General features: G+C 44.2%; 1 protein-coding gene across 1 annotated transcript; it reads right to left on the reverse strand.

The window, feature by feature from the left end:
• Nucleotides 1-953: 953 nt before the first annotated feature.
• Nucleotides 954-24875, reverse strand: LOC126412801 (protein lethal(2)essential for life-like). Its single transcript, XM_050082579.1, has 3 exons — nt 24696-24875; nt 1252-1473; nt 954-1162 (listed from the first exon to the last, which is right to left on the reverse strand). The coding sequence occupies exons 1-3, from the start codon at nt 24867-24869 to the stop codon at nt 1034-1036; spliced, it is 525 nt and encodes a 174-aa protein (XP_049938536.1). The 5' UTR covers nt 24870-24875; the 3' UTR covers nt 954-1033.
• Between the last annotated feature and the right edge of the window lie 1311 nt (nt 24876-26186).

Below are 26186 nucleotides of genomic sequence, written 5' to 3' on the forward strand. Positions count from 1 at the left end.
AATATTTCAAGGTAACTATCATCAAACTAAGCTATTACCTGAATAAAGTGTTCTTCACTCTCAGTATTGATCACACAGATTGTCAACAGCATGAACAACGTATAATTTTGTTAGTGAAAGTAAACTAATGCAATGCAAGTAAACATGCTAGATTTATCACATTTTGTTTGCTTTATTAATCAAGTTAGTTAAATATCGTTCATGCTTTTCCATTGTTAGCCAAGGACCTGATCTGTGTTATCCTTACTGGCCGACCAACATTTTTTGTTGAAGCAGCTGCAGCTTTTCTTGGGCATGACAGATCTGTGTTATCTTAACTGGCCGACAACATCTTTTGTTGAAGCAGCTGCAGCTTTTCTTGGTCATGACATTCTTTAAGGTGTTCTACTTTTTTATGTGTAGAAATCAACGTGGCACATAATTTCTGAAGTCAACACTTTCCAGTAATAGGAAAATCATTTTTCGGTACAACTCTAGATACAAAAACAATATTGTGTTTTAAACATATGCCTAAGTTAAGTCTTTAAGGGAATCGTAAAAGGATACTCTAGTGAGACAACGCTAATGCTATTCTCTTAAGCCAAACATCAATGTACATAAACTACGTTTCAAGATGTGCAACTGACATTTCTATCCCATGAAGAGTGGTGAATTTTTCAAGAACTTTTGTCACAGATGAATGATCACAGAACAGATTGCCTTTAAACCATGTTTTATTCACTTTTTTCCTAAGAATGATAGTCATTTTATTCTGCACAATTTCGCTGAATTCATTTATTTTCAATACTGAAAAGTTTTGTCTTTTTCTTTTTAATGGGTGTTGGGAGCAGTAAGTTCATAAGGAACCAATTCGACGTACTAAGATTTATTAGTATCTCACTACATAAGTCTTAACACAAGCATTTGCACTGAACTACAGATTAGTCTTAAAACAGCGATGCCAAAAAAAGAAAAATTATATGGTAACAAATACTAAGCAGTTACAGAAACTTTAATACCCACTAATTTCATGTTAGGAATTAAAATTACGAAATTACTGCACAATGGTTTCTTGTATCTCATTATCTCCAGATTCCCTAGAAGGAGCACTCTGTGCAACAGCTGGCTGATTTGTGTGTACGATGGGAACAATACGCTCCCTTGATTCAGAAGGCGGCAATGTCTTGAAAAATTAGAAAAGAATAATAAAATATTGGCACCTTTTCATTCGTGAGTCGGAAAGTAATTATAGAATTCTTTATCCAGACTTACCTTCTTCGGTGCTGTTATTGTAAGCACACCATCTGACGACAGTTTTGACACCATTTGGTCAACTTCTATGTCGTCTGGTAACCTGTAACGCCGGGTAAACTGACGAGAAACGTAACCATGTCCATCCTTTCGCTCGTCATGTTTTCCCTCGACAACGATGAAGTCATCAATCTTTTTCACAGATATCTCATCAGGTCTGAATTGTTGCACATCAAGACTGACCTAAAATAATTTAAAATTCTTCATTTTATGCATGATGTAATCATGCTATAAGGGGATGTTTTAAGGGGATGTAATTACATTATCTGTCCATTTAACAGTATTTTTTAAATGTAAGCTTAACCTTTTTTACCTTAGTGCCACTAAGGTCTTCTTGCACAATTATGATCTTTACACTGCATCACATTAAAGTTTCAAGCAATATCAAATACTATTACGAGGGTTGGAACTTAAATAGTGGCAACTATTTATTCACAACCGATACAGTTACATGTTTGCACCTGTTACTGTGCTTCAAAGTGGTCACCAGCGTTGTGTAGAACCCGTTGCCAGCGATGTGGAAGTCGTAGTATACCGTTAGCAGAGCCTGTTCTGTTGGTGGTGCGAATGGAGCGGTCTACTGCCTGTCGAATCTCTGGAACAGTTCTGAAGCGAGTGCCACCAAGGGGTTCCTTCATCTTCGGAATCAAATCAAAGTCACAAGGACTTAAGTCCGGGTAGTATGGTGGATGGTACAGTATTTCCCAGTCCCATCGACCGAACAGAGCAGCCACAGCTGGAACTGTATGCGCCCGCGCATTGTCGTGCAAAATGATGGGTGGGTGCGCAGAAAGTGTCTCCGCTTCTTTCGCAAAGCAGGTCGCAGGTGATGCTCCAAAAACGAACAGTAATACTGAGCATTGACGGTCTGCCGCGGAGGAACGTAATGCGTTAGGATAACACCATCACAGTCGTACACTATAACCACCATAACTTTCACCATACTGGGGCTCTGACGCACTTTCGACTTTCGCGGCGACCCATAATGACGCCATTCACTGGTTGGCGTTTCAGTTTTGGCTCGTACGATGTGGCCCATGTCTCATCCAGTGTTACAATACGGCATAAGGAAGCCTCTCCTTCGCGCTCATAGCGCTCCAAGTTCGTCTGACAAGGGAACCTCCCCATCGTACCCCCCTCAGATCTAGTTATAAGTTGGCACAGGGATAGGCCATGAAAAACTGAACACAGATCAATCGAGAAAACAGGAAGAAATTGTATGGAACTGTGAAAAAATTAGCAAAATTTACAAACTGAGTAGTCCGTGTGAAAGATAAGCCACATCTAGGTACATGTACACTGAGGAGCACTGGGGTCTCGTGGTTACCGTGAGCAGCTATGGAACGGAAGGTCCCTGGTTCAATCCTCCCTCGAGTGAAAAGTTTTTATTTTTTATTTTCAGACAATTATCAAATTTCATGCACTCAGACATGATCAACTTCGCTCTCCAAAATTCCAGGACATGTTCAGATTTGCTTGGACACATGCAGGACTTGATGGTCTACACACGGAAAAACTTGAAAAACGTTAAAAACGTATGTTTTACAGAGCACAGGGAAAACTGTGCGACTGTGAAACTGTTGCATTCATTTGTTGCCGTTTATGTGACAAACTCTTATGTTTTCATCACTTTTTTGGGAGTGATTATCACAGCCACAAGAAAACCTAAATCGGGCAAGGTAGAAGAATCTTTTTACCCATTCGTCAAGTGTGCAAGTTAGGTGGGTCGACAACATAGTCCTGTAATGTGACGCACATGCCGTCACCAGTGTCGTATAGAATATTTCAGACGTGTTTTCCTGTGGAGGAATCGGTTGACCTATGAATTTGCGATCAAATGTTTTCGGTTCCTATTGTAGAGGCACGTCCTTTCGTCTACTAATCGCACGGTTTTGCGGTGCGGTCGCAAAACACAGACACTAAACTTATTACAGTGAACAGAGACGTCAATGAATGAACGGTCGGATCGTAACTTTGAGAAAATAATGTAAGTAAAATTTAGTCGAGGGAGGACTCGAACCAAGGACCTCTCGTTCCGCAGTTACTCACTCTAACCAAGGGACCACGGCGCTCTGCAGCTTACGCAGTCTTTGATGTTGCATATCTTACACTTGGACTACTCAGTTTGTATATTTTGCTTATTTTTTCATAGTTCCACACAACTTCTTCCTGTTTTCTCGATTGATCTGTGTTCAGTTTTTCAAGGCCTATCCACTGTGTCAATTTATAACTAAATCTGAGGGGGGTGCGATGGGGAGGTTCCCTTGTGAGCAGCGCCCACTAACGCAGCAACAGCATACACATCTTCAGATATGCTCGGACGACCTGCCCGATGCATGTCTGCCACAGTTTACCGACCTTCGTTGAAGGCTTTTACCCAACGTACCACCATTCTGTAAGGCAATGTCGATTTCCTGCACGCCTCTTGAAGACCTCGATGACACTGTCGTGCTGTACGACCTCTGGCACGTTCAATCTTGATCCAACTCCGTTGTTCCTGTTTCGGAAACATAGTGACACCTTTACATTAGACCGCTAGCTCACAAGTGACTCTGTTTCCCTTGATTGTGCGCACGCTAGTGACGTGGGACGGTCGAGTCCATTTGCTCGGAGGTAAGGCAGGTATGTCAACAACGTGTGCTACCAGCGACAATAGTAGATTCCATTGCATAGTGCATAGCGTTGCCACTATTTTAAGTTCCAACCTACGTGTTTCTTAAGAAACTCTTAGCCAACAGTACCAAAACCAATAATCACAATGTCAGAATTAACTAGCTATCGAGTTCCTTATCAATGCAAGCCAGTTCTGAACCAAGAAAAGATTGTGTCCGACTTGCCTCCATTACGGCTAATACGGGAACAGTTGTTGAAAGGAGCAGCTATGTAATAGACCTTACAAGGATGACAAGAAATTAAATGGTAAAACATTTACAGACAATGGACTGTGTAACTGCGTCAACGAACTAAAATACAGGGCTTTTCAAAATAATATGTGTTATTAATAAAAATTAACATTTTAATTAATAATAAATAATTTCCATGTATATATATATATATATATATATATATATATATATATATATATATATATATATATATATATAACTGACCATCAATCTTTGTTTTATTTTATTAATTTATTGTATGGATCCGGTCATTCGGACGAGGGAATACTGGCAGTTTATCACGAAAGATAAGGAATAGAAGTGTGAATCTTCTTTCTAAAAACGACAGAGAACGCACACAAACGCACAACAGATCGCAAATGAAATAACCCATTTACCCCTGACATATTTGCAGATCGCCTTTTACAATACACCATAACGAGGAGACAACAAAAGATACTTCAGAATTCACAACAAAAAAGACATTCCATATCAACCAACCACACATCACCGAACCCTCTCCACCGCAGGGTCCTTGCCACAGTCAAGTGACACTTCTCACTTGCAAATACACTGAAGCGCCAAAGAAACTGGTATAGCCATGCGTATTCAAATACAGAGATATGTAAACAGACAGAATACGGCGCTGCGGTCGGCAACGCCTTTATAAGACAACAAGTCTTTGGCGCAGTTGTTAGATCGGTTACTGCTGCTACGATGGGTGGTTATCAAGGTTTAAGCGAGTTTGAACGTGGTGTTATAGTCGGCGCACGAGCGATGGGACACAGCATCTCCGAGGTAGCGATGAAGTGGGGATTATCCGGTACGATCATTTCCCGAGTGTACCGTGAACATCAGGAATCTGGTAAAATATCAAATCTTCGACCTCATTGCGATCGGAAAAAGATCCTGCAAGAACGGGACCGACGATGACTGAAGAGAATCGTTCAGCGTGACAGAAGTGCAACCTTTCCACAAATTGCTGCAGATTTCAATGCTGGGCCGTCAACAAGAATCAGCGTGCGAACTATTCAATAAAACATCATCGATGTGAGCTTTCGGAGCCGAAGGCCCACTCGTGTACTCTTGATGACTGCACGACACGAAGCTTTGCCTGGGTCAACATCGACTTTGGACTGTTGATGACTGGAAACATGTTTCCTAGTCGGATGACTCTCGTTTCAAATTGTATCGAGGTGATGCACGTGTACGGGTATGGAGACAACCTCATGAATCCATGAACCCTGCATGTTATCAGGGGACTATTGAAGCTGATGGCGACTCTACAGTGGTGTGGGGCGTGTGCAGTTGGAGTGATATGGGACCCTGATAAGTCTAGATACGACTGTAACAGGTGACACGTACGTAAGCATCCTGTCTGATCACCTCAATCCTTTCATGTCCATTGTGCATTCCAATGGACTTCGGCAACTCCAGCAGGACAATGGGACACCCCACACGTCCAGAATTGCTACAGAGTGACTCCAGGAACACTCTTCTGAGTTTAAACACTTCCGCTGGCCACCAGTCTCCCTTGACACGATCATTTTTGAGCATATATGGGATGCCTTGCAACGTGCTATTCAGAAGAGATCTCCACCTCTTCGTACTCTTACGGATTTGTGGACAGCCCTGCAGGATTCATGGTGTCAGTTCCCTTACACGATATTAGGCAGGTGTACAATTTCCGTTGGCTCGTCAGTGTACATTCCAAACTTGGGTCTTTCGCTTCCATCTCGTCTTGTACGACGAAAATCTTTAGATTCACATGCTTTGTTCTTTCCGAAGACTCTCAAAAACTGTGAGATATCCATGAGAGGGTTCAGAGCGACTTAGATTAGCTCCCCAGTCTGCATCGATATACACTACGAAAAAAAACTTCGCACCACGAAGGAATTATCCGAATGGGACAGAAATTGGGAGATGTGATGTATATGTACAAACAAATAAGTTTCAGAAAAACTGGATGATTTATCCAAGATAGCTGCTCAAATTGAGTAAGCACATAACGCGTTGGTCCACCTCTGGCCCCTAAGCAAGCAGCTACTCGGCTTGGTATTCACTGATGCAGTTGTTTGATGTCCTCCTGAAGGATATCGTGCCAAATAATATCCAATTGACGTGTTAGATCGGCAAAATCCCGAGATGGTTGGAGGGCCCTGTCCATAATTCTCCAAACGTTCTCAACTGGGGAGAGATCCGGCGACATTGCTGGGCAAAATAGTGTTTGGCAACAACGCAGACAAACAATAGAAACTCTCAGCGTACCGAGACGTACCGTTCCGTTGTAAGCACGCCACAGATGACAACCAAAGTTGATCTGCTGCAAAATGAATTGGCATCCTAGATCATGAGTGCTGGATGACGGGCCGTATAGCAAGCGACAGTCAGTTTGGTACCCCACTGATGTCCAGGGCGCCTCCAGACACGTCTTCACTGGCCATCGGGTTCACTTCGCAGAAGGACTTATCACTGAAGACAATTCTATTCCAGCCAATGATATTCCAGGCCGAACACGGAAACTGGACAGAATCTGGCACGTTATCCTTCAGGAGGACAGCCAACAACTCTTTTTCAATCAGTGCCATGCCGAATAATTGCTTGCGTAAGGACTAGAGTTGGACTTGTACCGAGACGTACCGTTCCGTTGTAAGCACGCCACAGATGACAACCAAAGTTGATCAGCTGCAAAATGAATTGGCATCCTAGATTATCTTTAATAGATCATCAATTTTTTTTAAATTTTGCTCATTTGTTTGTGTGTACCTGTACATCACATCTCTAACACTTTCCGCCCCATTTGGATAATTGCTTCCCATTTGGATAATTGCTTCGTGGTGCGTCTTTTTTTGTCTTAAGAGTGTACATTTCCATTTTATTACCAGTGCTGCGGTAACCGAAGGCATCATTTATTACACCTCGCAAATAACATAGTTTACGCTTGACAGTAGGGCATTGAGTCTCACTCTGAATGCTGCTGAACTGGCTTAAAGTCGTTGACTATGATAAATCTGGGCATGTACCCGTTGCCGAGTGTAAAAGACGTCCACTGTGGTCTTTTATTTTTATGCATAGTGTTCGTTGAGCTTGTCTTCATCTGTCGTAATGTGTAGCTTTACATTCCTAATGAGTGGATTTACAGTCTTCCATTTATAATTCCTTTAAGGTTCCATTTGGATATGCTGTTTGGCCTAAAATGTGGGTTCCATCTTCTTAACTGACTGTACATGCCGCGCTACTCCAAGGTCTTTCACTTTAAAGTCAGTGCTTAAGATATTTTTCATTTTCTTTATTTCACTTTTCGCCCCCATACAACATTTTATCAACCACATACGCAGTTACTGTGAGTTCACGCTATAGGTCACAGTAAAAACATAGGTCAGTTGCTGATCACGGGATCCTTTGTTTGAACAGGAACTCGCTGAATGTTTCATTTCTTCCTCTGCCGGATTGATGCAACCCATAGATGCACTTTTCTGCCGCTTCACTCGCCATTGTTCAGTTCCTCTTTATCTGGTATGCTCCTGAATTTTCTTTGTAGTCTGTTAGTGGCATCTGTGAAACCATTGGGAGGTCCCACATAGACTTCATTTTCTTCCAACATCAAATGCTGCAACAACATCTAAACTGTGACTTTCCCATTCTCTTTCAACTGCTATTCCCACAGGCAGTTGCATGGTTTTCATTTCCACAACTTGGCTGTAACGGTTGTCAAAATCAATTCGTGGTTTTTGCTCTTTACTTACAGCTACCACTCGTGCTCTACGAGGTGTGGCAAGAAAGAAACCGGACTGGTACTGCTTGTTGTGCGCATTTCCGGCTTCGTCGATGACAAAAAGGAAAGTGGGGGAATAACCTTGGCATTTGAGACCTTAACTTTTCCCGGCGAATTGAGTGTTCAAATAATTTACGGGTTTGCTACCGGGTGACGTCGTCGACCACCGCCGATATTTCGGCAGGGGCGCACCCTGCCATTCTCAAGGCACAACTGCAAGGAGATAGCAATGTGCAAGGGAATTTAATACCTCCGTTCACAGCGGAGAAACAAGGAAGCTGCCACACACAGAACAAGTAAACGCAGAGTCAACACACAACCAAAGACAACCAACATCAGAAATATCGATAGTGACTATTAATCAACAGGTGAGGTAGCCCTAATACTGTCCCTCTGTTTTTTGATGAGAGATAGAGCCGGATTCCAAGCAGCATTTAGACAGAATCCACCATCTCTGTTTATAAGGTTGCTTGATAGTTTGATTTCAACAGCTTCTTTAATGACACTATCCCAATAGCTGGACGCGCAAGCCAGAATCTCCGTGTTGTTGTATTCCATAGGATGATCGGTGTCAAGGCAATATTTTGCAATAGCGGATTTGCTCGGCTGTTGTAAGCGTGTGTGACGTTTATGTTCAATACACTGGTCTTCCACAGTCCTGATCGTCTGACCAATATATGACATGCCACAACAGATGGGGACGTTTGCAAGACAACAACCATCTGCACGAACAGTTCGACGACGTTGGCAGCAGCATGGACTATCAACTCGGAGACCGTGGCTGCGGTTACCCTTGACGCTGTATCACAGACAGGAGCGCCTGCGATGGTGTACTCAACGACGAACCTGGGCGCACGAATGGCAAAACGTCATTTTTTCGGATGTATCCAGGTTCTGCTTACAGCAACCATGATGGTCGCATCCATTTTTGGCGACATTGTGGTGAACGCACATTGGGAGCCTGTATTCGTCATCGCCATACTAGTGTATCACCCGGCGTGATGGTATGGGGTGCCATTGGTTACACGTCTCGGTCACCTCTTGTTCGCATTGACGGCACTTTGAACAGTGGACGTTACATTTCAGATGTGTTACGACCCGTGGCTCTACCCATTATTCGATACCTGCGAAACTCTACATTTCAGCAGGATAGTGCACGACCGCCTGTTGCAGGTCCTGTACGGGCCTTTCTGGATACAGAAAATGTTCGACTGCTGCCCTAGCCAGCACATTCTCCAGGTCTCTCACCAACTGAAAAGTCTGGTCAATGGTGGCCGAGCAACTGGCTCGTCACAATACACCAGTCACTACTCTTGATGAACTGTGGTATCGTGTTGAAGCTGCATGGGTAGCTGTACCTGTACACGCCATCCAAGCTCTGTTTGACTCAATGCCCAGGCGTATCAAGGCCGTTATTACGGCCAGAGGTGGTTGTTCTGGGTACTGATTTCTCAGGATCTATGCACCCAAATTGCCTGGAAATGTAATTACGTGTCAGTTCTATTAAAATATATTTGTCCAATGAATACCCGTTTATCATCTGTATTTCTTCTTGGTGTAGCAATTTTAATGGCTAGTAGTGTAGAATGATAAAATCCATCATCACGTATAAAACGTAAAACTAAATTAGCCGATGAGGCGTTGTCAGCTAAAATTAATGACAACGATTCCGGTAACTGGAGAGTCCGTCGCAGGGCAGCCACAGAAGGACAGCTCACCAAGATATGGGCCACTGGCAGCCAGGCGACGCGCCGACACTGAGGTGGGTCATCACTGCGCAAGAGGTAGCCGTATGTCACCCAAGCGTGGCCAATGCGGAGCCGACAGAGAACCTAGAGTCCCTGCGAGAGGCCCGCGTGCAGATCTTCCAAACATTCGTAGCCGCCTCAATGGCACGCAGTTCGTTGTGCATACTGAGGTTATGCCATTCTGTCTCCCAAAGCCGTAAAACCTGTGACCATGCGGTTCTAGGCGCTGCAGTCTGGAACCGCGAGACCGCTACGGTCGCAGGTTCGAATCCTGCCTCGGGCATGTATGTTTGTGATGTCCTTAGGTTAGTTAGGTTTAACTAGTTCTTAGTTCTAGGGGACTAATGACCTCAGAAGTTGAGTCCCACAGTGCTCAGAGCCATTTGAACCGTAAAACCTAGCGGCGTAGTACTGATCGCAGGTCAGCTGCGGAGAAGCTTATCTCCACAGGCGGTTTCGGCGTAGCGAATGGTCGCTACCAAAGGATGACGAGGGTAGCACTGGTCGATAGCTTGCAGGGTGCTCAAGGAGTCAGTACGCAGAAGAAACGCCTCCCCAGGGCATCAGCAGAGGTGTTCAAGTGCACAGGATATAGCCACTAGCTCAGCAGTGAAAACACTGCAGCGATCGGGCAAAGAATTCTGTTCAATATGTCCTCCATGGACATACGCGAAGCCGACGTGACCGCCAACCATCGAGCTGTCGGTGTAAACAACTTATTGGCCTCGGTAAATGTGAAGAATCGAGAGGAAGTGGCAGCAAAGAGCCACAGGGTGTTTTTTTTGTGGTTTTAGAGCGCACAACTACAGTGATCATTAGTGCGCAGACTAAATTATGAATGCACTGCGAGGCACAATGTTAAAACAGCAACTATAAAGGACAACACTATAAAAAGCACATTAACAGGCAAGGGATTAAAAGCAAACAGCATAATAAAATTTCCTTAGACAGGGTTGTCAAGTGGATAAAACGAAGAACGCAAGCAGCTGTTCCTGTGTCATCCGCTAAAATTTCATTCAGAGCACATGACACGCCAAGATCAATGCGCAATGTATTAAAATTCGCACAGGACGTTAAAATGTGGCGTACCGTCAGCAATTCCCCACATGGTGGGTGAACTGACTCCTTTGGACCATGTGAAAGGTCCAGGCGAAGCCGCGGCCTAGGTTAACACCATGGAGGTGTACATGAATGGACCTCAAGTACAGGCGGTAAAGGCAAGGACTCCAGTTCAGAAAGAAGGGATCGGACACGAACTGCGATTGGGAGCCCTGACTGGGCCGCCAATGCGGCAGATGAACCGACGTGGGGTGGGGGGGGGGGGGGGGAAGAGACTGTAACTCGGATGTGCAGGAGAACTATGAACGTGTGGTACGTAACTGGCCAGCAGTTGTGCACGCCTAACCTGCATAGTCAAGGCGGTATTGAACAAGGGCTCTGCAGAGCAGCAGCAGCGTAGTGCGATCTGCACTCCAGTTGTGTTGCTCAGGCAATGGAGGGCATTTAGGTGCTACCAGCACTTCTGCTTAAGCTGACGAAGATTAAGGAGCCAAGTCAATTGGGCGTCGGAAACCAGTCCTAAGAATCGATTACGTCTCCACTACAGTGAGTGGATCGTAGTTAAGGTGAAGTTCTTTTTCTGTATGATGGTACGACGCCGACAGAAGTGGATAACACAAGACTTTGCGGCCGAAAACTGGAAACTGTGGGCTAGACCCCATGACTGCGCCTTGTTGATGGCTCCCTGTAGGCGCCGCTCAGCAACACCAGTACTGGTGGAGCAGTATGAAATGCAGACGTCGTCTGCATACAGTGAAGGTAAGATGGACGGCCCTACAGCTGCTGTTAGACCATTAAAGGGCGACTAAAAATAAAGATACACTCAATACAGAGCCCTGCAGGACCCCATTCTCCTGGATATTGGGGGAACTATGGGAGGCACCAACTTGGACATGGGAAGCACAGAGTGATAGGAAATTTTGGATAAAAATCAGGAGTGGGCCCAGGAGACCCCACCCATACGATGTGGCAAGCATATGATGTCGCCAGATCGTGTCATATGCTTTTCGTAAATCAAAAAAGATGACAACCAGGTGTTGGCGTCTGGAAAAGTCTGTTCGGATGGCAGAGTCGAGGGACACAAGATTATCAGTGCCATTGCGACCCTGGCGGAAGCCGCCCTGACATGGGGCCAGTAGGCCACCTGACTCCAGGACCCACCCCAACCGCCGACACACCATAAGGTCCAGCAGCTTACAAAGAACGTTGGTGAGGTTGATGGGCCGATAGCTAATCACATTCAGCGGGTTTTTACCGGGTTTTAACACCGGAATGATGGTGGTCACCCGCCATTGCGAGGGAAAGACACCATCGCACCAGATGCGGTCGAAGGTGACGATGAGATGGCGCTTGTAGTCAGATGAGAGATGTTTAATCACCTGACTATGGATCCGATCTGGCCCAGGAGCTGTGTTGGGACAATGTGCAAAGGCACTGAGGAGCTCCCACTCTGTAAATGGGGTATTATCGGATTCACTGTGGCGTGTAGTGAACGAGCGGACTTTCCCTTCCAGCCGCCGTTTGAGAGTGCGAAAGGCTGGGGGGTAGTTCTCTGATGCAGAGGCTCGAGCATAGTGCTCAGCAAATTGCTCGGCAATCGCGTTTGCGTCGGTCGATAACACGTCATTCATGTGAACACTGCGAACACCTGTTGTGGTCTGGTACCAGAAAACACATTTGATCTTTGCCCAGACTTGGGAAGGTGACGTATTGCACCCAATGGTCGAGACGTGTCTCTCTCAACGCTCCTGCTTCCGTCGTTTGATACGTTAGCGAATGCGTGCACGGAGCCGTTTGAAGGCTATGAGATGCTCCAGGGGAGGGAGCCGCTTATGCCACTGTAGAGCTCGCCGACGATCTTTAATTGCCTCAGCGACTTCCAGCGACCACCTAGGGACTGCCTTTCGCCAGGGCCACCCTAAAGAGCGAGGGATCGGTTTTCTGCCGCAGAAACGATTGTTGTAGTCACCTGCTCAACCATCACATAGATGTTACCGTAGTGTGGGGGAGATTCAACTGTGATAGCAGAGGAGAAAGTTTCCCAGTCCGCCTTGTTTTAAGCCCATCTGGGCAGGCGTCCGTGGGCCTGACGCTGGGGCAATGACAGGAAGATGGGGAAGCGGTCACTACCACACAGGTCGTCATGTACTCTCCAGTGGATAGATGGGAGAAGTCCTGGGCTGCAAATTGATAAATCAATGGCCGAGTAACTACCATGAGCCACACTGAAATGTGTGGCGGCCCCAGTATATAAGAGGCAGAGGTCGAAATGAGACAGTTTTGACATATCTGCCTCGGCCAGTAAGCATGGCACCATCCCGCAAGGGGTTATGGGCGTTAAAATCTCCCAGAAGTAGGAAAGGTTTAGGGAGTTAATCAATCAGTGCAGCTAATACATTCAGAGGTACTGCACCATCTGGAGGAAGACATACACTGCAGACAGTTATTTCCTGTGTCGTCCTTACTCTGACAGCCACAGCTTCAAGAGGGGTTTGAAGGGGCACAGGTTCACTATAGACCGAGTTTAGGACATAAACGCAAACTCCACCTGACACTCGGTTATAGTCGCTACAGTTCCTGTAATACCCCTTACAGTCACAGAGAGCAGGGGTCTGCATTGCCAGGAACCAGGTTACCTGGAGAGCAATGCAGAAAGCAGGTGTACAGCTTAATATTTGCGTAGCACAGCCAGGCGGTGGAAAAAATCGCCGCAATTCCACTGGAGGATGACGTCATCGTGAGACTGGGAAGGCATGGAACATTCAATGAGGCAGTTTGCGCCTCAAGGTCACCTGATGCCTCCAACTTACTGCCTGAGCAGTATATATCCATTGTGTCTGAGGGTCTGGAGAGATGTAGGTCCTCAGCGGACGCCAGAATCTCCACCTCATCCTCAGATGCAGAGCTTGTAGGTAGCAGTGGTGTGGGTGCCACCGCAATTGCCTTTGTCTTGGGGATCTACTTTTTGGATTTCTCTCGTTGTTCCTTGGGTTTCCCCAGCTGGGAGGACTTCACTGATCCAGTCTCCGGGACTGAGGATGAACGTGAAGCCCTATGACCAGCTGTTTTTGGGCTCTTCAGCCACTGGCGGTGTAGTGCCTCGAGAATTTCGGGGTAAATTCTAGAGACACTCGCATTTCACCATCTCGAACACACGATACTTTAAGGATGAGTGTGTGAGAGTGGAAATGTGTCTACTGCACCACAGTTTATGTGCGTGCAGGACGGGCGTGTGTTACGAGAAGACTAAACTTGTGGTGGTCTTTCAGGCTGACAATTGGTGGCCGCACATGCCTTGGAAGCCATTTGTCCAGTACAAAGAGTAATTAAGGGCTACTTTGTGGCACTGAAATAGTAGTGACTGTTGGGAACAAACGAAATATGTTTTATCTAGAGACCCATATACTCTGTTGTTGGACTTGCTAGGAGCAAGAACTGTTTTGACAAGTGTTATTAAAACCAAAAGAGACTGTAATGATGTATGTTAAGTACTAATGTTTTCCGGGCGGGGTTGATTTGCGAGAACTGAAAGCGCATGTGGAACTTGTGTAGTTGTTTTATTGTGAAGAAGAAAATATAGCGAAGTTGATATGAAAGTATTCTGAGAGTAAGCAATAATTTCAAAAGTAGAGAAGTAGTTCAGTATCATTTCCCTAACCAGCACAAAATCTTCAGAGAAGAACATTGTGAAGATCGACACAGCTGGCTGTCCTGAGAAGAAGATCGGCTGCACACAATATGTAAATCACCAGCGATAAATGTGTGAGTCTTGCACCCCAGTACCACACAGTGTCCGGTCGCCAGGAAAACATTAGAGCAGGTGTCGTCTCTCCCACTAGCAGAAACCTGGGAAGGGAGTGACCCAAGGGACCGTTCGTAGCGAGAGGAGCCGAAGAAGATTTACGCTTCTCCAGTGCAGAAGTGGGGACTCATATCCCTGGTCGTGGGGGTGTTGTTCTCAAAGTAGATGGTGCAAGAGCAACAGAGAGGGAAGTGCCTCCCACCATCAAGGGGGCAGGTGCAGTCTTCTGGCTCTGGGAGGTGACTGGGGTTGGCGGAGCTGTTGGGGCTAGAACTGTTGTAGCGGCGGCGTAAGACGATGTCATACATACAGAATGTAGGCGTTCAAATTTCCTCTTAGCCTCAGTGTAGGTCAGTCGGTCCAGGGTCTTGTACTCCATGATTTTCCTTTCTTTCTGGAAAATCCTGCAGTCAGGCAAGCAAGGCGAATGGTGCTCTCCGCAGTTGACACAGATGGGAGGCGGGGAACTTGGAGTATTGGGATGTGATGGGCGTCCGCAATCTCGACATGTGACGCTGGAAGTACAGCAGGAAGATATACAGCCGAACTTCCAGCATTAAAGCAGCGCATTGGTGGAGGGATATAGGACTTTACATCAGAGTGGTAGAATATCACCTTGACCTTCTCAGGTAATGAATTACCCTCGAAGACCAAGATGAAGGCACCAGTGGCAACCTGATTATCGCTCGGACCCCAGTGGACACGCCGAACGAAACGTACAACTCACCACTCTAAATTGGCATGTAACTCATCGTCAGACTGCAAAATAAGGTGCCTGTGAAATAAGATTCCCTGGACCATATTTAAGCTCTTATGGGGCGTGATGGTTACAGAAACATCCCCCAGATTGTTACAAACGAGTAACGCCCACGACTGGGCAGAGGATACAGTTTTGAACAAGACTGACCAATACCTCATTTTGGACAAGCCCTCCACCTCCCCATACTTGTCCTCTAAATGCTCAACAAAAATCTGAGGATTCACCATCATGAAAGATTCCCCATCAGCTCTCGAACATACAAGGTACCGGGGCGAACAAGAGCTGCTATCGTTAGCCTGACGTTCCCCCCATGGTGTGGCCAGCGAGGGGAACAATTTTGGGTTGTACTTCTGTGCACTGAATTGAGTCCATGAATGCTTAGAGACTGCTAGTGTTTGACCCCCAGCAAGAGATGCCGTACTACACTTCATTGCGTGTCATCCGCCCTGATTCCACCCACTCCGACGAGCCCCCCCCCCCCCTCCTGGCACGACACCCAGCCACTGAAAAGGTCACCTGGCAGGATGGCTATTGCTGGGAGTCCCGATGCCCCAGGGTGGCGGACATCTACTCCTCAGCATACCGTGGGGAGTTAACGGCACAGGCATCAGCAGAGTGATCCCTGTATGGTCAGGGGGCTACAACCAACAAGGTATATGGTGGCCGCACCACAACAGACTGTCTACCGTGCTTGATATCAAGTGCAACCAAGCAAACAAGTCCATTATCATTGTCAGTGTAGAAAACGATACTGCAGTTGATGGAAAAATATGCACCCAGGAGGGTGACCTCGGCCAGCAATTTGAGAATGAGCAGAAGTGCAGATCCACGTTGACGAGGGATGTGATGGGTCTCAGGGCATGATGGACACGATGCACAACGTAAGGCGCCCTTCCCTAATTGGCTCGCTCTTCGGGAAAATTTTGAAAAATTTTGGTCAAACCCTACAGGGGACTGTCACATAAAGGCCGAAACATGTGAGACTTCTTTTAGTGACCTCTTACGGCAGGCAGGAATATCTTGGACCTAATCTAACGCCCAGACACACAGGGGGTTCTCGGAGAAACTGCAATTAAACTGCCATAATCTTCTACCCTGATACATTTCTTGTGGTGTGTGAACAATGCTGATGTGATGAGCAGAATGATCTGAAAAGGCTGTGTGCCAAAATAGGTGCACTATGTAATATGGCCTTTAAAGATTACAAGATGTTGCTTGGCGAAATTTGGAACAAGTGGTAACAATGAATATACACACATCAAAAAAAGTTGACTGTGGATGTTGTGTCATAGACACAGTCTTTTAACTGTTCAGAGATGTTACTAAACCCTCCCAAAGATGTAAGAAACCATACATGAGCAGCGCCTATTAGACAGAGAGGGTCCGACAACTGTTCAGTTCCAGTAATTCCACGGGGAATGTGGTACACGGCTCGTGTTTTCTGTAGTTCAACCATGCCTAGACGGTCAATGCAGCGGTTCGATCGCGTCCGCATTGTTACTTTGTGCCAGGAAGGGCTCTCAACAAGGGAAGTGTCCAGGCGTCTCAGAGTGAACCAAAGCGATGTTGTTCGTACATGATGGAGATACAGAGAGACAGGAACTATCGATGACATGCCTCGCTCAGGCCGCCCAAGGGCTACTACTGCAATGGATGACCGCTATTTACGGATTATGGCTCGGAGGAACCCTGACAGGAACGCCATCACGTTGAATAATGCTTTTCGTGCAGCCACAGGACGTCGTGTTACCCAATAACATGCCGAATGGGCCACTCAGGATTGGCATCACATTGTCGTCACCGATGAGTGTCGCATATGCCTTCAACCAGACAATCGTTGGAGATTTGTTTGGAGGCAACCCGGTCTGGCTGAACGCCTTAGACACACTGTGCAGCAAGGTGGAGATTCCCTGCTGTTTTGGAGTGGCATTATGTGTGGCCAAAGTATGCCTCTGGTGGTCATGTAAGGCGCCGTAACATCTGTATGATACGTGAATGCCATCCTCCGACCAATAGAGCAACCATATCCACAGCATATTGGCGAGGCATTCGTCTTTACGGACTACAATTCGCGCCCCATCGTGCACATCTTGTAAATGACTTCCTTCAGGATAACGACATCGCTCGACTAGGGTGGCCAGCATGTTATCCAGACACGAACCTTATCGAACATACCTGGGATAGATTGAAAATGACTGTTCATAGACGACGTGACCCACCAACCACTCTGAGGGATCTAGGTCGAATCGTCGTTGAGTATTGGTTGGTTGGTTGGTTGGAGAAGGGATCAAACTACGCGGTCATCAGTCTTTCCGTCCTCAGAGTAACTAAAACCGATAAAATCCCATATTAGGAGAGGGAACTACAATGTCCATAAAATGTTAAACTAATGACAGGGAAGGAAGGAAAAGGGCGGAAGAAGATGTGAGGGAAAGAAAGTGACTAATGACAGGGGCGAGAAGGAAGAAGCACAGGAGACAAGAGAGACGCTCAAGACGTAACAGATGCCATAAGGAAAGGAGTGGGAAGGCAGAGGGCCGGGATGAACCACCAAGCTCAGTTGAAGCCAATCCAGTCAGGGCGAAGGGTGGAGCAAGAGGGCCTGCCATCCCCTCTACTCACCAATAAGCTGTAAGGCCCCTCCCTTAAATAAGCCATAAAAACCCCCATCACGAATAAAACGTAAAACGAGGTCCGCTATCGAGGCATTGTCAGCCAACACCAGGGATAGCGAGTCTGGAAAGCTTAAAGTCCGTCATAGGTTGGCTAAGGTGGAGCAGTCCAATAAGATGTGAGCCACAGTCAACATCGATCCACAACGACAGAGAGAGGGGTCCTCACGACGGAGGAGATAACCGTGAGTCAAAAAAGTATGACCGATGTGCAGCCGGCATAGGACGACAGAGGCCTTACGAGAAGCCCGTAAGGAGAACCACCAAGGTGTTGTAGAATCCCTAATTGCCCTGAGCTTGTTCGGTGAAGAAAGAGTGATCCATTCTGCATCCCAAAGGCCCAAAACCTGACGACGTAATGCCGAGCGAAGGCCTATTTCCGGAATGCCAGTAGTAAGAGATGGCCTGGTAGTAGCAGTCGATCGGCAAGTTCATTGCCAGGATTCCCAACGTGGCCTGGGGTCCAAATGAAAACCACCGAGCATCCACGTTGAGCGAGGAGAGAAAGGGAGTCCTGGATAGCGATTGCGGTGGGTGGCGAAGGAAGTTCTGGCCGATAGCGTGCAAACCGCTCAATGAGTCACTACAGATAGTGGAGGATAGTCCTGAGCAGGAGTGGATATGGTCCAGTGCGCGCAAGATGGCTACCAATTCTGCAGTAAAAACACTACAGCCATCTGGCAGCGCCGTTTAGGAGTGGGACAATCTGGACCAACAGTGCGTTCATGAATTTGTGGACAGTATGCCACGACGAATACAGACATGCATCAATGCAACAGGATGTGCTACTGGGTATTAGGGACACTGCTGTGTACAGCAGTCTGCGCCACTATATCTCAAGGTCTCGCTGTATAGTGGTACAACACGCAATGTGTGGTTTTCGTGAGCAACAAAAAGGGCGGAAATGATGTTTATGTTGATCTCTATTCCAATTTTCTGTACAGGTTCCGGAACTCCCGAAACCGAGGTGATGCAAAACATTTTTTGATGTGTGTACTTTAGTATGCACCCTAAATCTTATTCTCCTAATCACTACGCACACTTTCGTGAGAAAAGTTTTGTTAAAGTTCCTGATCGATGAGAGAAGATGGAAACTTTTGATCTATTTATCGATTTTACAAATGACCAGAACTTTTTAGGGTTTACCAGCAGATCTATCCCCAGGATAAAACTGGAAATTTTTGGCTTCACATGTAACTATTTTTGCAGCTGCACTAGTTACCATGAAATTCTTTATATCAGTCCTGACTTTCTCTTCTGAAAGAGAAGTGTAAACGTTCCCTAATTGCCACCATTGAACCATGGTGTATATCTATGTATACAGAGTGTGGTTTAAAGTGTATGTGAAATATTATCACAACAACGGTGTTTTACTGACATGAACTTCAAGGACAAAGTCCATTTTATGAGAGGGATGTTAGGAACTTGCTTTGTGAACCTGCTGCCTTTGATGAGCATTGTTCCTGCAGTGGTGTTGTATTCACTAACACCTGTCATTCTGAAGAGTCTCTAAAAGACTGAGCATTTAAAAAGGAGGACTAAAATATTTCTCTACTCACATGGGCTAAGAGACCAATTGTGGCAGCTGTCAGTTATGGCAGTCACTAATACTTGGTAAGATGTTTCTGTCACTAGTAATGTACGCATAGTTTTCTCGCGTGCTACTTGGCTAAATTGGCACCCCCCACCTCTACGAACTTCTCTATTGTCAGCGTATTTCCATTTTGCATTTTGATTTATTTTCGATGTTCCTGGAGGAGTAAATTCTGGAACTATTCTGTTAGGACTTTGGCAGTTAACTTTCAATATTTGATACCGTATCCTACCAGTTGTAGTAAGTTGTTCCGCAGCTATCCGGCATTTGTTTATGTATACCAAGAAGTACTTGTCAAAAAATCTACAGCTAATCTCATGGCAGTTTTTAGACTCTCCAGGTGACTACAGACCGCTTCAGTACTTCTGTACACGATGCTACAAATTGACAGTTGCGCTAAGACACTAAAAATGGTGAAGAAATTGATATTAAAGTATGCGTTTCACTTATGCCCTGGGAATCAAATGGGTTGAACCAGCTTTGAAACCAAAATGTTCTATTTTGGAACAGATTTCTCGACATGCCATTTTAACTGGGACACTGCCATGTCTTCTTAGGTTAACGTCAGCAACTCGTAGTTTTGCGGTTAGCGTTGCTGACAGGCCCCAGGTTCGGTACCCGTCCGAGTCGGGGATTTTCTGCACTCGTGTGTGCGCGCGCGGTGTGTTTCGCTATAATCATTTCATCATCGACAAACAATGTGCCGAAGTGACGTCAAAACTATTCGCACCAGTCGACCGAACTTCTCAGAAGTGGACTCCATGCCAAAAACGTCATACGTACATATCATTTTTTAGGATATTCGTTGCTTGTCCTGTGGGACAACTGATTTGTGTATCAATTAGTGATAGTGTACCGTGACACCAAGTACCACAGAACAAGATATAAGTTAAGTGGCTCCCAGACAACACTTTTCTCTCTTCAACTTTTCACATGTGGTTGGCACTACTCTGCAGCCCGAGAAACGAATGACTTCTGCAAACATTTTTGTTGAAAATTTATATTGCATGTCTCACACTCTTTCCGTATTTGAGAGTAGCTTAGTATAACCTGACTACTAGCAAATTTTACTCATATTTCTTTCTTTTTGTTACGTTTTATGCCCATTGATAGTAAAGAAAGTCACTTAAGCGTGTTTGAGTTCACTGGAAGTTACCTATGTTATGTGAGTCCAGATCAGATAATTATCTTAGTGAAAATTGTGAGAGCAGAATAATTTAATTCACAATCTAAGAAAGTTAAGAAATCTCAAAATTTTAAACATGGCTGAAGCAGCAACTGTTAAACATTTTCGCGGTATAAAATAACAGCCAAACAGTTGCAGGATAAAGATTTATTTAAATTCTTGACCCGGTTTCGGTATATCTAAATATACCTTCATCAGAAGCAAAAATAAACTAAAATCACATCCTGCAGTGGAGATGAATAAAGCAATGATGCCGCCTTTGGCACGATTGTTTTATGCATCTCCACTGCAGGATGTGATTTTAGTGTATTTTTGCTTCTGATGTCGGTATATTTAGATATACCGAAATCGTGGTCAAAGATTTCAATAAATCTTTATCCTGCAACTGTTTGGCTGTTATTATTTACTGTGAAGTTAAGAAATGAAGATTTTACTGTTTCACAATGATTCCCAGTTACAAGCAAATGAAATTCCGTTATTTTTGTACATCTGGAAGGTGAACTCTGAAAATTTTATTACACAAGAAATGAAATTTCATTTCATAGTCACTGAGAAACTCTCTCTCATATTTTGCTGTTTCAGGAACAACCACGGTTTTGTTCTGTTCTCAGACACACTATAGTTGAAACTGTTACATTTGTAATAAAAGGGTTCAATGGGAAGTTATTCCATGTTATAACAACTTTCGAATAAGTTTCGTTGATGGATCCTTATACAAGCCATTCTTAAACTAAACTGTATTGGTCAAAATTTTACAACAGGAACAAGTAATTGTTTCCAGGTAATTAAACCATCCATTGAAATTTTATTACACGCAACCTTATGTGGCTCAGATGACACTATTTTTTTTTCAAAGCAGAATACCAAACCTTTGTAGTGATATTTGATTGCAAGGGCATTGAGCTAATGTGAACTTGGCAAATTGATGGGCTTTACTAATTGTGCATCTTTACTCCCAAATAATCTTAACTGAGAGCACACTCCCTCCTCACACAGACTTCCAATATAACAAAGCCGGACCAAGATACATAGTTGGTCTCACTGGCATTTTTCGTAGTTTATGAATATGTGCGTAATATGCATCAAAATACTCATCGCAAACTTTTTATCTAATATACGTTTTCTTAATTTATGTTGCAGTTTTAGTTTTTATGATGAAAAGTAGTTTAAATATGGCGCGAACATACACATTAAGCGTGCCCCATACGGTCGATAATACAGCACATTTTTTTTCTGAAGAGCAAAAATAGTGACAGTCTATGGGTGACACAGAAAGGTTGTGCAGTGATATTGAGAACATAAACTTTTGCAATATTTAGCGGAAATATTGTGCCGCCTATGGGCAGTATTGACAATATCCACTCCAGTCTCTCGCGTGCTACAGACTGGATATCAATGTATACACGATTCGTTGTTTTGGTATCGACAATGAGTTCAAAACCAGACGAAAGAGCGTTATGATCAGAACTGTGCATCGAAATATATGAAAAATTGTCGGCACTGGGCTGTCGGAGCAGACAAGTACAAAAAAGCTAAGAACGAATAGTGTGATTTGTTGCTCAGAAAATAGGGGGAAGGCCACAAAGGGCTATATTTTTAAAAATTAATTCATGTAGAATCATGAATAAAAGTATACGAATATTTATGTGTGTATATACATTACCTACTAGAATATATTCGTTTAGTGCACGTATTACTTCGCGACACGTTTCCGTAACTCTGTCACACACTTTAAGGCAAAACTGCACTTGCAAATTCGAAGTCTTCGAAAGAATCGCCAGTTGCAAGGTATTTTAGCATGTGGATCATCGGGATGCAAGCGTCCGCGGGGGAGGGGGGGGGGGGGGGGAGGTCAGGACACTAACATTTCCATTTTTTATATAAATGAGTTGGTTAATTTTGTAGGTAACAAAAGACATGTCCCAGAGAACAGACGATCATCCAGTCAATATGTGTTACATGTAAACTACTGTGACACCGGTACCGTATTAAAACAAACTATTATACAGCAACTATTAAAGCCATAATATTGTATCACTGCGACCAGCTCCGTGGTGCTACATTTGGCTGAACGAGAGGTTTAGCAACAACGCCTGTTTATGTTGACCACCATAACCAGTAATGTAGCAGATGTTGGACCATCAATACACAAAAAGTCAACGTCGATGCTCTCAAGTTCTCGCGAGTTATTTATGACGCTCGTTGACCCAAGTTTTGATTCACTTTTCTTTCTGCTTGCAACGGAGTAGAGCACTTATCACAGTAGCAACGTCTTTATCGTCAACATCGAGACTCACGATTGTTGCACAATTTTATTAGGCAGTGTAGGGAAAACGTCGATAATATTCGCACAGCATTATTGTGCAGTATTATTGGCTGTCTAGGGGTCGCTTTAGCCTACGCAACAGACCAAACTGTTACCACAACCTTTATTTGGTGTTCACGTTCGTTGAGTTTGCCATCTCGCAATTAAATTATCACTTTTCAACCTAATATAGACCTCAGGCGCCTCTACAGATCAGTCTATCGTGACAACCAAGATTTCGGAGAGGGGGGGGGGGCTCCAACAAAAAACATTCGAGTGAAAGTATGAGACAAAGAAAAAAACACGAAAAAACACGGAACTGGAGAATTCTCTAGCCAAGGCCTTTGCATTACGAAATGCAATAATTTCCAAGAATGATTGCCTATCGAAGTCGAGTGGTCCAAACGATACACATCGAGCGTGCGATCGTGAATCGATCATGTGACTCTGTTGAGGGCCGTTATGAGTATGTTTACGTTTGTCGCTACTGTAACGACAAAAGACAGCCGTTACAAAGATACTTGTCACTGCAAAGAAGACGACTTACCTCACTCGTCGTCGATGTTGTCGTCAAGTGAAAGTCCATTACGGTGGTCTGGATGGATAATTTGGATGAGTCGAACCATGTATTCTTTCTGAAACTCGTTAGTTTTCCGCACTGTCCGCAATGAAAGTGTAACGGTATTTCAGCATCGAAACTGTTCTTACGAAGTTTTACACACTTCGCACCACCACAGTCTACAACTCCATTCTTTCCTCGTCTGGTAGTAATCCGTATTTGCGACAAAAAGTCGAACAATTTTCTTCCCTGGATAAACATGGAATTAGACTTTTCCATGTGACAGAACCCGCCGAAGAAACGTCGAGTACAACAGATATCCAACTCACTAACGATATAAAACGTCTGGGTTTCCCTAGCAACTCACGAATAGTTCGAGGAGGTATGTAGTTTAGAGCAACTAAGGGAACGATGAGAAATAGATAATAATGACGATCACAAATAATTGATCAGGACACCCGCCAGCGGAGTCGCTTGACCGATTTACGATCGCACGCTCGATATGGATCGTCTGGACCCCTCGACTACGATAGGCAATCATTCTTGGAAATTACCCGAAATGCGGAATCGAACATATTTTTATAGCCCTCCTCAAACGGATTTATTTTATTTTTTATTTTATTTTTTTTTTTTTTTTTCGTGGAGAGAGGGAGGAGGTATGTATTGCTCTGTGAGCGGCTCCAAGCAAGCTAATCCTCGTTGTCCATAACTTGGCAATAGTTATGGGTGCAACCTCTCATCTCCCAGAAAACATGCTCTTAACTTTCCACGTCGCTTTTTAGTATGATCATACGTTCATGATATGCCTATTAGCTGGTCCATTCTAAACACTGTGTGTTCAGATTCCAATCCCTTAACTTCCAAGCCGTAAAGCTCACAAAGTAATTTTACTGAAATGTACGTGTGTCCAAACACGTGCGCGTGTGTGTGTGTAGGATGAAGAGAGGGGAGGCGGAGTGGGAAGAGCCCAGAAAGTTTGCCGTCTAAGAACTTCCCTCCCGTTAGTACAACAGTTTTGTGTACGCTAATGAGAAGGCATATAACAATTTTTTCCACTTACCTCAAACCCTTCCTTATGTATTATGTTGGGAGCTGCACTTAGACAAATAGGCTGATAACGCAACGGCCGAGAAAGTAAAGCTGCAAGCAGTCCAAGGCCGAAACCTTGATCGTATTGGGAAGTTGGCTGGTTTAATTCTTCAAGGATTCTATACACCAGCGGTAAAGCCGCCATCTACTCGAGACATTGAAAATAAAGTGAATAACTTAATATGTTCCACAATTCATTAGCAAAAATAACATGCACGTATAATGCAAAAATTATTTTAGACATAGATGTTAACTCTTACCTTCTCTGTTTTAAGCAACGACAGTTGCTACTAACGACACAAGGCACACAAACGAGCTTAATTTGTCAAGAACACTTGCGTACAGCCTCGTGGATGATACACATTTATTTAGGAAAATTTTTCACGTCGAGAACTTGCGCGATTCCAAAGATTCTAATCGATAATCAACATGTGGCGAATGTTTGCAGCAAAGAACTTAAAACTAATGGAAACAGAGGTTCGTATAAAATATAGTATCGTAATTTTATATTGTAGAGAACTTTTATTTCTGACTTTTCTTTTTTTTTCAAAATTAATGACGTAAATAATATACGCCTGTCTGCAAAACTACTTACACCGACGATAAATAATAATCACTGTGCTACAGATTATTCACATCCTTAAAATATAACGATAAAATAAAAATACTTGTACGAATGTAAAATCAGTGTGTTGACTTGGTGTTGGAAAAGTTTGTATAGTTTTTTAATTGTATCTATAGTTGGAAATCAGATGGCGTAAGAAAATACACAGTATTAAAAAAGTGGTCGAAACGGCAGATGAGAAACAATACATTTATTGCACCCGCAGCTCACAAACTCGTAGAAAATGGGAAAAGTTACTAATTCGTGAGGTATACAGAGTGGTAAACCGAAAATCGGTCCCAGGAATCTCAAATGACAACTGGCAAACATAAAATAACACGCTACATGTAGAAACGTCCGACCGTGCTTTCCAACAACAGTGATACATTAGAATAATACTTTGAGTACTGAGACATAAAAATTATGTTACAAAATTGCGTGAATAAATATTTAAAAATGATAAGTAAGCAGAAGAGAGTGATATTAATAAAAACGGCGAAAGTCCACGCGAAAAATATGTCGGTACGTACCCAGAAACGAATTTCATGCGAATGACATAACGAATTCAGAAATATTTCGGAAGCCAGTCAAGGGTGTAACTTGCAACCTTCAGACTCATATTTTACAAAATTTTATTAATAACTTTTATGAATACGAGTGTTCATTGTCGCGTATGCCTTGCTTGGCCAAGAATGCCACAGGTTTCCAATTCTTTCGATCCAACTATATTAGTAACTTCATAAATCTGAAAAATAAAATAAAATTTTTTACCGAATTGCACTACCAGTCAAAAATTTTCGGTACCTGCCAAAACTATGGATTCGTGGTCAGAATATAGATTTCGATGTTAATATTCTG

The sequence above is a fragment of the Schistocerca serialis genome, chromosome 7 (genome assembly GCF_023864345.2).
Source record: "Schistocerca serialis cubense isolate TAMUIC-IGC-003099 chromosome 7, iqSchSeri2.2, whole genome shotgun sequence".
In the NCBI taxonomy this organism is placed as follows: Eukaryota; Metazoa; Arthropoda; class Insecta; order Orthoptera; family Acrididae; genus Schistocerca; species Schistocerca serialis.